Source organism: Trachurus japonicus, chromosome 18 (assembly GCF_045865225.1).
Source record: "Trachurus japonicus isolate A0001 chromosome 18, Traja_1.0".
Classification (NCBI taxonomy): Eukaryota; Metazoa; Chordata; class Actinopteri; order Carangiformes; family Carangidae; genus Trachurus; species Trachurus japonicus.
Window position 1 is genome coordinate 11,990,475 of NC_140924.1, and position 15,574 is coordinate 12,006,048.

General features: G+C 52.3%; 1 protein-coding gene across 1 annotated transcript in view; it reads left to right on the forward strand.

Moving 5' to 3' along the window:
- Positions 1 to 15,574, forward strand: part of LOC146968786 (mucin-3A-like) — a 48,416-nt gene that overhangs the window by 31,404 nt on the left and 1,438 nt on the right. Inside the window, exons 2-10 of the mRNA XM_085759318.1 lie at positions 12,000 to 12,404; positions 12,503 to 12,618; positions 12,754 to 12,813; positions 13,066 to 13,121; positions 13,372 to 13,490; positions 14,349 to 14,408; positions 14,763 to 14,934; positions 15,042 to 15,203; positions 15,441 to 15,535. Of these exons, the coding sequence (XP_085615444.1) occupies positions 12,000 to 12,404; positions 12,503 to 12,618; positions 12,754 to 12,813; positions 13,066 to 13,121; positions 13,372 to 13,490; positions 14,349 to 14,408; positions 14,763 to 14,934; positions 15,042 to 15,203; positions 15,441 to 15,535 (1,245 nt within the window). The remainder of the gene's footprint in view (positions 1 to 11,999; positions 12,405 to 12,502; positions 12,619 to 12,753; positions 12,814 to 13,065; positions 13,122 to 13,371; positions 13,491 to 14,348; positions 14,409 to 14,762; positions 14,935 to 15,041; positions 15,204 to 15,440; positions 15,536 to 15,574) is intronic.

A 15,574-nucleotide genomic window follows, 5' to 3' on the forward strand; every position in this document is an offset into this window, starting at 1 on the left:
TCAGCACCTGAACCAACATCTGGTCCGACCGAAGCGACAACTTCACAGCCTGCTGAGACCACATCAGCACCTGAACCAACATCTGGTCCCACCGAAGCGACAACATCCGAGCCAGCACTGACCACATCAGCACCTGAACCAACATCTGGTCCTACCGAAGCGACAACTTCACAGCCTGCTGAGACCACATCAGCACCTGAACCAACATCTGGCCCGACCGAAGCGACAACTTCTCAGCCTGCTGAGACCACATCAGCACCTGAACCAACATCTGGTCCGACCGAAGCGACAACTTCACAGCCTGCTGAGACCACATCAGCACCTGAACCAACATCTGGTCCCACCGAAGCGACAACATCCGAGCCAGCACTGACCACATCAGCACCTGAACCAACATCTGGTCCCACCGAAGCGACAACATCCGAGCCAGCACTGACCACATCAGCACCTGAACCAACATCTGGTCCGACCGAAGCGACAACTTCACAGCCTGCTGAGACCACATCAGCACCTGAACCAACATCTGGTCCCACCGAAGCGACAACATCAGAGCCAGCACTGACCACCTCAGCACCTGAACCAACATCTCGTCCGACCGAAGCTACAACCTCAGGGCCTGCTGAGACCACATCAGCACCTGAACCAACATCTGGTCCCACCGAAGCGACAACTTCACAGCCTGCTGAGACCACATCAGCACCTGAACCAACATCTGGTCCGACCGAAGCAACAACTTCACAGTCACCTGAGACCACATCAGCACCTGAACCAACATCTGGTCCCACCGAAGCGACAACCTCAGGGCCTGCTGAGACCACATCAGCACCTGAACCAACATCTGGTCCCACCGAAGCGACAACTTCACAGCCTGCTGAGACCACATCAGCACCTGAACCAACATCTGGTCCGACCGAAGCAACAACTTCACAGTCACCTGAGACCACATCAGCACCTGAACCAACATCTGGTCCCACCGAAGCGACAACCTCAGGGCCTGCTGAGACCACATCAGCACCTGAACCAACATCTGGTCCGACCGAAGCAACAACTTCACAGTCACCTGAGACCACATCAGCACCTGAACCAACATCTGGTCCCACCGAAGCGACAACCTCAGGGCCTGCTGAGACCACATCAGCACCTGAACCAACATCTGGTCCCACCGAAGCGACAACTTCACAGCCTGCTGAGACCACATCAGCACCTGAACCAACATCTGGTCCGACCGAAGCGACAACTTCACAGCCTGCTGAGACCACATCAGCACCTGAACCAACATCTGGTCCCACCGAAGCGACAACATCCGAGCCAGCACTGACCACATCAGCACCTGAACCAACATCTGGCCCGACCGAAGCGACAACTTCTCAGCCTGCCGAGACCACATCAGCACCTGAACCAACATCTGGTCCGACCGAAGCGACAACTTCACAGCCTGCTGAGACCACATCAGCACCTGAACCAACATCTGGTCCGACCGAAGCGACAACATCACAGCCTGCTGAGACCACATCAGCACCTGAACCAACATCTGGTCCGACCGAAGCGACAACTTCTCAGCCTGCTGAGACCACATCAGCACCTGAACCAACATCTGGTCCGACCGAAGCGACAACATCACAGTCTGCTGAGACCACATCAGCACCTGAACCAACATCTGGTCCGACCGAAGCGACAACTTCACAGCCTGCTGAGACCACATCAGCACCTGAACCAACATCTGGTCCGACCGAAGCGACAACCTCAGGGCCTGCTGAGACCACATCAGCACCTGAACCAACATCTGGTCCCACCGAAGCGACAACTTCACAGCCTGCTGAGACCACATCAGCACCTGAACCAACATCTGGTCCGACCGAAGCGACAACTTCACAGCCTGCTGAGACCACATCAGCACCTGAACCAACATCTGGTCCCACCGAAGCGACAACATCCGAGCCAGCACTGACCACATCAGCACCTGAACCAACATCTGGTCCTACCGAAGCGACAACTTCACAGCCTGCTGAGACCACATCAGCACCTGAACCAACATCTGGCCCGACCGAAGCGACAACTTCTCAGCCTGCTGAGACCACATCAGCACCTGAACCAACATCTGGTCCGACCGAAGCGACAACTTCACAGCCTGCTGAGACCACATCAGCACCTGAACCAACATCTGGTCCCACCGAAGCGACAACATCCGAGCCAGCACTGACCACATCAGCACCTGAACCAACATCTGGTCCGACCGAAGCGACAACCTCAGGGCCTGCTGAGACCACATCAGCACCTGAACCAACATCTGGTCCCACCGAAGCGACAACTTCACAGCCTGCTGAGACCACATCAGCACCTGAACCAACATCTGGTCCCACCGAAGCGACAACATCCGAGCCAGCACTGACCACATCAGCACCTGAACCAACATCTGGTCCTACCGAAGCGACAACTTCACAGCCTGCTGAGACCACATCAGCACCTGAACCAACATCTGGCCCGACCGAAGCGACAACTTCTCAGCCTGCTGAGACCACATCAGCACCTGAACCAACATCTGGTCCGACCGAAGCGACAACTTCACAGCCTGCTGAGACCACATCAGCACCTGAACCAACATCTGGTCCGACCGAAGCGACAACTTCACAGCCTGCTGAGACCACATCAGCACCTGAACCAACATCTGGTCCGACCGAAGCGACAACTTCACAGCCTGCTGAGACCACATCAGCACCTGAACCAACATCTGGTCCGACCGAAGTGACAACTTCACAGCCTGCTGAGACCACATCAGCACCTGAACCAACATCTGGTCCCACCGAAGCGACAACATCCGAGCCAGCACTGACCACATCAGCACCTGAACCAACATCTGGTCCTACCGAAGCGACAACTTCACAGCCTGCTGAGACCACATCAGCACCTGAACCAACATCTGGCCCGACCGAAGCGACAACTTCTCAGCCTGCTGAGACCACATCAGCACCTGAACCAACATCTGGTCCGACCGAAGCGACAACTTCACAGCCTGCTGAGACCACATCAGCACCTGAACCAACATCTGGTCCGACCGAAGCGACAACTTCACAGCCTGCTGAGACCACATCAGCACCTGAACCAACATCTGGTCCGACCGAAGCGACAACTTCACAGCCTGCTGAGACCACATCAGCACCTGAACCAACATCTGGTCCGACCGAAGCGACAACTTCACAGCCTGCTGAGACCACATCAGCACCTGAACCAACATCTGGTCCCACCGAAGCGACAACATCAGAGCCAGCACTGACCACCTCAGCACCTGAACCAACATCTGGTCCGACCGAAGCTACAACCTCAGGACCTGCTGAGACCACATCAGCACCTGAACCAACATCTGGTCCGACCGAAGCGACAACTTCACAGCCTGCTGAGACCACATCAGCACCTGAACCAACGTCTGGTCAGACCGAAGCGACAACTTCACAGCCTGCTGAGACCACATCAGCACCTGAACCAACATCTGGTCCCACCGAAGCGACAACATCCGAGCCAGCACTGACCACATCAGCACCTGAACCAACATCTGGTCCTACCGAAGCGACAACTTCACAGCCTGCTGAGACCACATCAGCACCTGAACCAACATCTGGCCCGACCGAAGCGACAACTTCTCAGCCTGCTGAGACCACATCAGCACCTGAACCAACATCTGGTCCGACCGAAGCAACAACTTCACAGTCACCTGAGACCACATCAGCACCTGAACCAACATCTGGTCCCACCGAAGCGACAACTTCACAGCCTGCTGAGACCACATCAGCACCTGAACCAACATCTGGTCCGACCGAAGCGACAACTTCACAGCCTGCTGAGACCACATCAGCACCTGAACCAACATCTGGTCCGACCGAAGCGACAACCTCAGGGCCTGCTGAGACCACATCAGCACCTGAACCAACATCTGGTCCCACCGAAGCGACAACTTCACAGCCTGCTGAGACCACATCAGCACCTGAACCAACATCTGGTCCGACCGAAGCGACAACTTCACAGCCTGCTGAGACCACATCAGCACCTGAACCAACATCTGGTCCCACCGAAGCGACAACATCCGAGCCAGCACTGACCACATCAGCACCTGAACCAACATCTGGTCCTACCGAAGCGACAACTTCACAGCCTGCTGAGACCACATCAGCACCTGAACCAACATCTGGTCCGACCGAAGCGACAACCTCAGGGCCTGCTGAGACCACATCAGCACCTGAACCAACATCTGGTCCCACCGAAGCGACAACTTCACAGCCTGCTGAGACCACATCAGCACCTGAACCAACATCTGGTCCCACCGAAGCGACAACATCCGAGCCAGCACTGACCACATCAGCACCTGAACCAACATCTGGTCCTACCGAAGCGACAACTTCACAGCCTGCTGAGACCACATCAGCACCTGAACCAACATCTGGCCCGACCGAAGCGACAACTTCTCAGCCTGCTGAGACCACATCAGCACCTGAACCAACATCTGGTCCGACCGAAGCGACAACTTCACAGCCTGCTGAGACCACATCAGCACCTGAACCAACATCTGGTCCGACCGAAGCGACAACTTCACAGCCTGCTGAGACCACATCAGCACCTGAACCAACATCTGGTCCGACCGAAGCGACAACTTCACAGCCTGCTGAGACCACATCAGCACCTGAACCAACATCTGGTCCGACCGAAGTGACAACTTCACAGCCTGCTGAGACCACATCAGCACCTGAACCAACATCTGGTCCCACCGAAGCGACAACATCCGAGCCAGCACTGACCACATCAGCACCTGAACCAACATCTGGTCCTACCGAAGCGACAACTTCACAGCCTGCTGAGACCACATCAGCACCTGAACCAACATCTGGCCCGACCGAAGCGACAACTTCTCAGCCTGCTGAGACCACATCAGCACCTGAACCAACATCTGGTCCGACCGAAGCGACAACTTCACAGCCTGCTGAGACCACATCAGCACCTGAACCAACATCTGGTCCGACCGAAGCGACAACTTCACAGCCTGCTGAGACCACATCAGCACCTGAACCAACATCTGGTCCGACCGAAGCGACAACTTCACAGCCTGCTGAGACCACATCAGCACCTGAACCAACATCTGGTCCCACCGAAGCGACAACATCAGAGCCAGCACTGACCACCTCAGCACCTGAACCAACATCTGGTCCGACCGAAGCTACAACCTCAGGACCTGCTGAGACCACATCAGCACCTGAACCAACATCTGGTCCGACCGAAGCGACAACTTCACAGCCTGCTGAGACCACATCAGCACCTGAACCAACGTCTGGTCAGACCGAAGCGACAACTTCACAGCCTGCTGAGACCACATCAGCACCTGAACCAACATCTGGTCCCACCGAAGCGACAACATCCGAGCCAGCACTGACCACATCAGCACCTGAACCAACATCTGGTCCTACCGAAGCGACAACTTCACAGCCTGCTGAGACCACATCAGCACCTGAACCAACATCTGGCCCGACCGAAGCGACAACTTCTCAGCCTGCTGAGACCACATCAGCACCTGAACCAACATCTGGTCCGACCGAAGCAACAACTTCACAGTCACCTGAGACCACATCAGCACCTGAACCAACATCTGGTCCCACCGAAGCGACAACTTCACAGCCTGCTGAGACCACATCAGCACCTGAACCAACATCTGGTCCGACCGAAGCGACAACTTCACAGCCTGCTGAGACCACATCAGCACCTGAACCAACATCTGGTCCGACCGAAGCGACAACCTCAGGGCCTGCTGAGACCACATCAGCACCTGAACCAACATCTGGTCCCACCGAAGCGACAACTTCACAGCCTGCTGAGACCACATCAGCACCTGAACCAACATCTGGTCCGACCGAAGCGACAACTTCACAGCCTGCTGAGACCACATCAGCACCTGAACCAACATCTGGTCCCACCGAAGCGACAACATCCGAGCCAGCACTGACCACATCAGCACCTGAACCAACATCTGGTCCTACCGAAGCGACAACTTCACAGCCTGCTGAGACCACATCAGCACCTGAACCAACATCTGGCCCGACCGAAGCGACAACTTCTCAGCCTGCTGAGACCACATCAGCACCTGAACCAACATCTGGTCCGACCGAAGCGACAACTTCACAGCCTGCTGAGACCACATCAGCACCTGAACCAACATCTGGTCCCACCGAAGCGACAACATCCGAGCCAGCACTGACCACATCAGCACCTGAACCAACATCTGGTCCCACCGAAGCGACAACATCCGAGCCAGCACTGACCACATCAGCACCTGAACCAACATCTGGTCCGACCGAAGCGACAACTTCACAGCCTGCTGAGACCACATCAGCACCTGAACCAACATCTGGTCCCACCGAAGCGACAACATCAGAGCCAGCACTGACCACCTCAGCACCTGAACCAACATCTCGTCCGACCGAAGCTACAACCTCAGGGCCTGCTGAGACCACATCAGCACCTGAACCAACATCTGGTCCCACCGAAGCGACAACTTCACAGCCTGCTGAGACCACATCAGCACCTGAACCAACATCTGGTCCGACCGAAGCAACAACTTCACAGTCACCTGAGACCACATCAGCACCTGAACCAACATCTGGTCCCACCGAAGCGACAACCTCAGGGCCTGCTGAGACCACATCAGCACCTGAACCAACATCTGGTCCCACCGAAGCGACAACTTCACAGCCTGCTGAGACCACATCAGCACCTGAACCAACATCTGGTCCGACAGAAGCAACAACTTCACAGTCACCTGAGACCACATCAGCACCTGAACCAACATCTGGTCCCACCGAAGCGACAACCTCAGCCGGCTGAGACCACATCAGCACCTGAACCAACATCTGGTCCGACCGAAGCAACAACTTCACAGTCACCTGAGACCACATCAGCACCTGAACCAACATCTGGTCCCACCGAAGCGACAACCTCAGGGCCTGCTGAGACCACATCAGCACCTGAACCAACATCTGGTCCCACCGAAGCGACAACTTCACAGCCTGCTGAGACCACATCAGCACCTGAACCAACATCTGGTCCGACCGAAGCGACAACTTCACAGCCTGCTGAGACCACATCAGCACCTGAACCAACATCTGGTCCCACCGAAGCGACAACATCCGAGCCAGCACTGACCACATCAGCACCTGAACCAACATCTGGCCCGACCGAAGCGACAACTTCTCAGCCTGCTGAGACCACATCAGCACCTGAACCAACATCTGGTCCGACCGAAGCGACAACTTCACAGCCTGCTGAGACCACATCAGCACCTGAACCAACATCTGGTCCGACCGAAGCGACAACATCACAGCCTGCTGAGACCACATCAGCACCTGAACCAACATCTGGTCCGACCGAAGCGACAACTTCTCAGCCTGCTGAGACCACATCAGCACCTGAACCAACATCTGGTCCGACCGAAGCGACAACATCACAGTCTGCTGAGACCACATCAGCACCTGAACCAACATCTGGTCCCACCGAAGCGACAACATCAGAGCCAGCACTGACCACCTCAGCACCTGAACCAACATCTGGTCCGACCGAAGCTACAACCTCAGGACCTGCTGAGACCACATCAGCACCTGAACCAACATCTGGTTCCACCGAAGCGACAACATCAGAGCCAGCACTGACCACATCAGCCCCTGAACCAACATCTGGTCCGACCGAAGCGACAACTCCTCAGCCTACTGAGACCACATCAGCACCTGAACCAACATCTGGTCCGACCGAAGCGACAACTTCACAGCCTGCTGAGACCACATCAGCACCTGAACCAACGTCTGGTCAGACCGAAGCGACAACTTCACAGCCTGCTGAGACCACATCAGCACCTGAACCAACATCTGGTCCCACCGAAGCGACAACATCCGAGCCAGCACTGACCACATCAGCACCTGAACCAACATCTGGTCCTACCGAAGCGACAACTTCACAGCCTGCTGAGACCACATCAGCACCTGAACCAACATCTGGCCCGACCGAAGCGACAACTTCTCAGCCTGCTGAGACCACATCAGCACCTGAACCAACATCTGGTCCGACCGAAGCAACAACTTCACAGTCACCTGAGACCACATCAGCACCTGAACCAACATCTGGTCCGACCGAAGCGACAACCTCAGGGCCTGCTGAGACCACATCAGCACCTGAACCAACATCTGGTCCGACCGAAGCGACAACTTCACAGCCACCTGAGACCACATCAGCATCTGAACCAACATCTGGCCCGACCGAAGCGACAACTTCTCAGCCTGCTGAGACCACATCAGCACCTGAACCAACATCTGGTCCGACCGAAGCGACAACTTCACAGCCTGCTGAGACCACATCAGCACCTGAACCAACATCTGGTCCGACCGAAGCGACAACCTCAGGGCCTGCTGAGACCACATCAGCACCTGAACCAACATCTGGTCCCACCGAAGCAACAACTTCACAGCCTGCTGAGACCACATCAGCACCTGAACCAACATCTGGTCCGACCGAAGCGACAACTTCACAGCCTGCTGAGACCACATCAGCACCTGAACCAACATCTGGTCCCACCGAAGCGACAACATCCGAGCCAGCACTGACCACATCAGCACCTGAACCAACATCTGGTCCTACCGAAGCGACAACTTCACAGCCTGCTGAGACCACATCAGCACCTGAACCAACATCTGGCCCGACCGAAGCGACAACTTCTCAGCCTGCTGAGACCACATCAGCACCTGAACCAACATCTGGTCCGACCGAAGCGACAACTTCACAGCCTGCTGAGACCACATCAGCACCTGAACCAACATCTGGTCCCACCGAAGCGACAACATCCGAGCCAGCACTGACCACATCAGCACCTGAACCAACATCTGGTCCCACCGAAGCGACAACATCCGAGCCAGCACTGACCACATCAGCACCTGAACCAACATCTGGTCCGACCGAAGCGACAACTTCACAGCCTGCTGAGACCACATCAGCACCTGAACCAACATCTGGTCCCACCGAAGCGACAACATCAGAGCCAGCACTGACCACCTCAGCACCTGAACCAACATCTCGTCCGACCGAAGCTACAACCTCAGGGCCTGCTGAGACCACATCAGCACCTGAACCAACATCTGGTCCCACCGAAGCGACAACTTCACAGCCTGCTGAGACCACATCAGCACCTGAACCAACATCTGGTCCCACCGAAGCAACAACTTCACAGTCACCTGAGACCACATCAGCACCTGAACCAACATCTGGTCCCACCGAAGCGACAACCTCAGGGCCTGCTGAGACCACATCAGCACCTGAACCAACATCTGGTCCCACCGAAGCGACAACTTCACAGCCTGCTGAGACCACATCAGCACCTGAACCAACATCTGGTCCGACCGAAGCAACAACTTCACAGTCACCTGAGACCACATCAGCACCTGAACCAACATCTGGTCCCACCGAAGCGACAACCTCAGGGCCTGCTGAGACCACATCAGCACCTGAACCAACATCTGGTCCGACCGAAGCAACAACTTCACAGTCACCTGAGACCACATCAGCACCTGAACCAACATCTGGTCCGACCGAAGCGACAACCTCAGGGCCTGCTGAGACCACATCAGCACCTGAACCAACATCTGGTCCCACCGAAGCGACAACTTCACAGCCTGCTGAGACCACATCAGCACCTGAACCAACATCTGGTCCGACCGAAGCGACAACTTCACAGCCTGCTGAGACCACATCAGCACCTGAACCAACATCTGGTCCCACCGAAGCGACAACATCCGAGCCAGCACTGACCACATCAGCACCTGAACCAACATCTGGCCCGACCGAAGCGACAACTTCTCAGCCTGCCGAGACCACATCAGCACCTGAACCAACATCTGGTCCGACCGAAGCGACAACTTCACAGCCTGCTGAGACCACATCAGCACCTGAACCAACATCTGGTCCGACCGAAGCGACAACATCACAGCCTGCTGAGACCACATCAGCACCTGAACCAACATCTGGTCCGACCGAAGCGACAACTTCTCAGCCTGCTGAGACCACATCAGCACCTGAACCAACATCTGGTCCGACCGAAGCGACAACATCACAGTCTGCTGAGACCACATCAGCACCTAAACCAACATCTGGTCCCACCGAAGCGACAACATCAGAGCCAGCACTGACCACCTCAGCACCTGAACCAACATCTGGTCCGACCGAAGCTACAACCTCAGGACCTGCTGAGACCACATCAGCACCTGAACCAACATCTGGTTCCACCGAAGCGACAACATCAGAGCCAGCACTGACCACATCAGCCCCTGAACCAACATCTGGTCCGACCGAAGCGACAACTCCTCAGCCTACTGAGACCACATCAGCACCTGAACCAACATCTGGTCCGACCGAAGCGACAACTTCACAGCCTGCTGAGACCACATCAGCACCTGAACCAACGTCTGGTCAGACCGAAGCGACAACTTCACAGCCTGCTGAGACCACATCAGCACCTGAACCAACATCTGGTCCCACCGAAGCGACAACATCCGAGCCAGCACTGACCACATCAGCACCTGAACCAACATCTGGTCCTACCGAAGCGACAACTTCACAGCCTGCTGAGACCACATCAGCACCTGAACCAACATCTGGCCCGACCGAAGCGACAACTTCTCAGCCTGCTGAGACCACATCAGCACCTGAACCAACATCTGGTCCGACCGAAGCAACAACTTCACAGTCACCTGAGACCACATCAGCACCTGAACCGACATCTGGTCCGACCGAAGCGACAACCTCAGGGCCTGCTGAGACCACATCAGCACCTGAACCAACATCTGGTCCGACCGAAGCGACAACTTCACAGCCACCTGAGACCACATCAGCATCTGAACCAACATCTGGCCCGACCGATGCAACCACATCACAGCGACCTGAGACCACATCAGCATCTGAACCAACATCTGGTCCCACTGATGGAACAACATCACAGCCACCTGTGACCACATCAGCATCTGAACCAACATCTGGATCGACCAATGGAACAACATCACAGCCTGCTGAGACCACATCAGCACCTGAACCAACATCTGGACCCACCGATGGAACAACATCACAGCCTGCTGAGACCACATCAGCACCTGAACCAACATCTGGTCCGACCGATGGAACGACATCACAGCCTGCTGAGACCACATCAGCACCTGAACCAACATCTGGACAGACTATGACACCAACTGCTTTGCCTGTCGTGACCCCTTCAGCATCTGAACCAACATCTGGTCCGACCGATGGAACAACATCACATCCTTCTGAGACCACATCATCATCTGAACCAACATCTGGACCCACCGATGGAACAACATCACAGCCGCCTGAGACCACATCAGCACCTGAACCAACATCTGGCCCGACCGATGGAACAACATCACAGCCACCTGGGACCACATCAGCACCTGAACCAACATCTGGACAGACTATGACACCAACTGCTTTGCCCGTTGTGACCCCTTCAGCATCTGAACCAACATCTGGTTCCACCGATGCAACAACATCACAGCCACCTGAGACCACATCAGCACCTGAACCAACATCTGGTCCCACCGATGCAACAACATCACAGCCATCTGAGACCACATCAGCATCTGAACCAACATCTGGTCCCACCGATGGAACGACATCAAAGCCTTCTGAGACCACATCAGCATCTGAACCAACATCTGGACCCACCGATGCAACAACATCACAGCCTGCTGAGACCACATCAGCACCTGAACCAACATCTGGACCCACAGATGGAACAACATCACAGCCATCTGAGACCACATCAGCACCTGAACCAACATCTGGTCCCACCGATGGAACGACATCAAAGCCTTCTGAGACCACATCAGCATCTGAACCAACATCTGGACCCACCGATGCAACAACATCACAGCCTACTGAAACCACATCAGCACCTGAACCAACATCTGGACCCACAGATGGAACAACATCACAGCCACCTGAGACCACATCAGCACCTGAACCAACATCTGGACCCACCGATGCAACAACTTCACAGCCACCTGAGACCACATCAGCACCTGAACCAACATCTGGTTCCACCGATGCAACGACATCGCAGCCACCTGAGACCACATCAGCACCTGAACCAACATCTGGTCCCACCGATGCAACAACAACGCAGCCACCTGAGACCACATCAGCACCTGAACCAACATCTGGTCCCACCGATGCAACAACAACGCAGCCACCTGAGACCACATCAGTTACAACAGCAAAACCACTCCAGTGCCAAAATGGCGGAACTTTCAATGGTGAAATCTGTCTGTGTGTTGTTGGATTCAGTGGAACAATTTGCCAATTCGTTGAAACACTGAAGCCAGGTACGTTTAACTACACGTTTGTTTCACGAAATTATTACATTCGTTTTTTGTCCTAACTTTCTTCATTCATATTTTACAATGTATTTCTTTCTATGCAGCCGTACTCGACAGGCCTGTGGAGGTTAATGTGGTGATCAATGAGCCATTTGACGAAAAGTATGAAGACAAAGAGTCACCTGAATACAAAGAGTTTGTTGGAAACTTTATCAGCAAGGTAAAATTAAATGAGACATGCTGGATTTCAGCAAAATACACTGGCCAAACCAATTTTATAATGTAATCATGCAATAATAATCCCCTGAGCTTCTTTGTAAAAAGTTCACTTTGGAATTTCTCTTTACTCTTTCAGATGAATGCATTCTATAAAGAAAAGGAGATACTAAACTTTAAAGAAGTGACAGTAACTAATGTCAGGTAATGTAACATTATCACTGTATATGTCAGAATGACAGAAAAGACCATCCTAGGAGGTAGGCCTAAATGATTAATTTATTTATCTCTGATCTCTTTTTTTTTTTTTTTATTAGCCGTGGAGCTTCTTTGGTTAGGATGTCAGAAAATCACGTGGAAGCGGTAAGGAAACTCAAACACCTTCACTGCAGGATGTTAATTAAACCAGAGATCAACAATACCCATTAATTTGTCCTTATCTTAATTTCAGATGAGATCATCATATGCTGTCATGGCTGCCTCCAGTGTCTCACCAGGAGCAGACAGGTAATTGGAGCTCAGACACCTTAGTACAAGTTAAATGCACTTTTCTTGATCGCAGCCTCTATTGCAAACAGTTGGCCTTCATTTTTCTTTTTGTTTGACCAAGTCTCGGTCAGGCTGATCAGTGTTTTGCAGAGTTTGTTAGTTATAGCTACTTTCTGAGGCCTTATACATGAGCAGATTAGGCTACAGATAGATTTTATATTTTGAACTGTTAAGTCACAAACAAACCTTTAAATCCTCTGTGTTTCAGTGTAAACGTCACCCATGACGTGGTCCTGGCGATTCCCAACAACATCACCTCCGATGAAATGTATGCGAACGACTTTGTAGCAGTGAAGGAGGCCGTCGGCGAGCTTGTTGGCTGCACAGGTAAGACTCATCACTAACTCATCAATCGATCAATTCATTCATAAACGTACACAGAGTTCAAATAAAAAGAGTTTGTCGTTTAGATCATCAGAAACAAAACGAGCCCCAGTATTTCCTCTCATAGGAAACTCTAGATAAAACGTTGTTTTGTTGTGTCACGTCATTGTGACGGAACGGCTGCGTCACTGGCCGGGCTCACATACGTCACAATCGCGTCTCCTTCCCTCCGTTTCGATAATCACATCTGTAGCGCGAGCACGTGAAGGTGCACACCTGGTGGCTCTGTTCTCATCTGTATCCCAGCTCACCTGTGTGTGCTCGTTCAAACAGAGAGAAACGACTTCCGCTGGTTTATGTTTGGTCATCTTTCGCGCGGTTTCTTTTTTTTTCTGGTCATGTAGGGTATCTGATGGGTTGTTGTTCCTGTATAAAACAATTATGTATGGAAGTAAATTGCAACCAAAAAAAATCAATAAAAAGAAAAATATACAAATGAACATCTAAAGGTGAAATACGTCCAGACTAATATATGTATTTTGTGAGGATATCCGGCTGAGTGGGCGGAGCTAAACCTTTAAAAAGGGGCGGATTTGGCAGCTGGAGTTGGTTTATAGAGGAGAGTGAAGAGTTGGCAAAAGTTGTTGCTGTTTTTTTTTTTCTTTCCCCCAGTGTTAGTTGTTGTTTGTTGTCTTTGTTTTTGCACCTTGAGAGACAATATACTACCAAAAAAAAAAAAAAAAAAGATTTTCCATATATGCCACTGGCTTTTTTATTTTACACTGTAAAACTGCAAAATGTATGAAAATCACCATCTGACCCACACATACTACAAACTCATTTTGTATTTTGCATTTTCAGATTGTCCTTTCAATGTCACGATTCAACCCAGTGTGGACAAAACTGAGGTCAATGTGGAAGGTGAGTGTGACCTCACTATACGTAAAGGTTCTGTTGTGACCTTATTAGCTGAGTTTTTCAAATACTCATACTGCAGTTTTTTTTCTCTTTTTCCCTCGTTTCTTATTTCTATGCCCTCAAAATTCAATACATTCCTAGTCTAAAGTTCAGGAAATTGATTTTCAGCACGACTGAACAAACATTGTCTGAAGTTCTTCAGTAGATTATTAACATCTGCTTGATTTTTGTACATTGCCCTCATCACTTTCCATTGATAACCACTTTCTTCAAACAGTGAATCATGTTGTTGACTCTTTAAAGCATCAGATAAAACTGGAATTAACATTTTAATTCTCTCTCTCTCTCTCTCTAAAGCTGTTTGTAGAAGGGCGGAGGACGATCCAGATGTGGCCACGCACTACGAGACGGTGAATGTTAACGGAGTGATCACCTGTGTGACTGTGTGTGACCGTCTGCACTCCAGTCCGAAGATATGCCACAACAAGGGGCGCTGCAGAGTGTACAGGCAGACCGGAGCGCGATGCGAGTGAGTTCCTGTTGTCGTCACTTTGATGCTTTTAAAAACTGATGAACTCATGAATCGTATGACACAAACAGATCGTGAAATGATTTCTTCCTCTTCTTTTATTCCAGGTGTCAGTCGGTAAATTCCACCTGGTACTTGGGCGACGACTGCAGTTTCCCGATACAGAGGACGCCTTTCTACGTAGGCATAAGTGTGACCCTCGTGTGTCTGTTGGTGACCGTCGGAGCCCTGGCTGTTTACGTGCTGCTGAGCAAACGCAAGCAAACACAGTAAGCTGCTGCACTACACACTGTCTACACATTATCTACTGTGTTAGTAGTATCAAATGTGACCGAATAAGCTTGGCGGCCATTTGTCCTTTAGATTTGTTTGAACAGTGCATTAGTGCGCCCTGTGCCATAATTAATGGTGTCACCTTATGATGTCACTATTGAAGTGTACAGTTACAGTTTCTTTTTATATAATGGGAGCTGAAATGATGGAACCTTTTATTTCTTCGTCTGCAGAGACAAGGACAACAAGGTGAAGCTGGTGCACTGGCAATTTGACGAAGAATTTGAATGGTCCAGGTCCAACAGCCCCGCCAACCCATACAACACTGGTCAGTTCATATGCAGTCATATGTGTGTGTGTGTTCGTA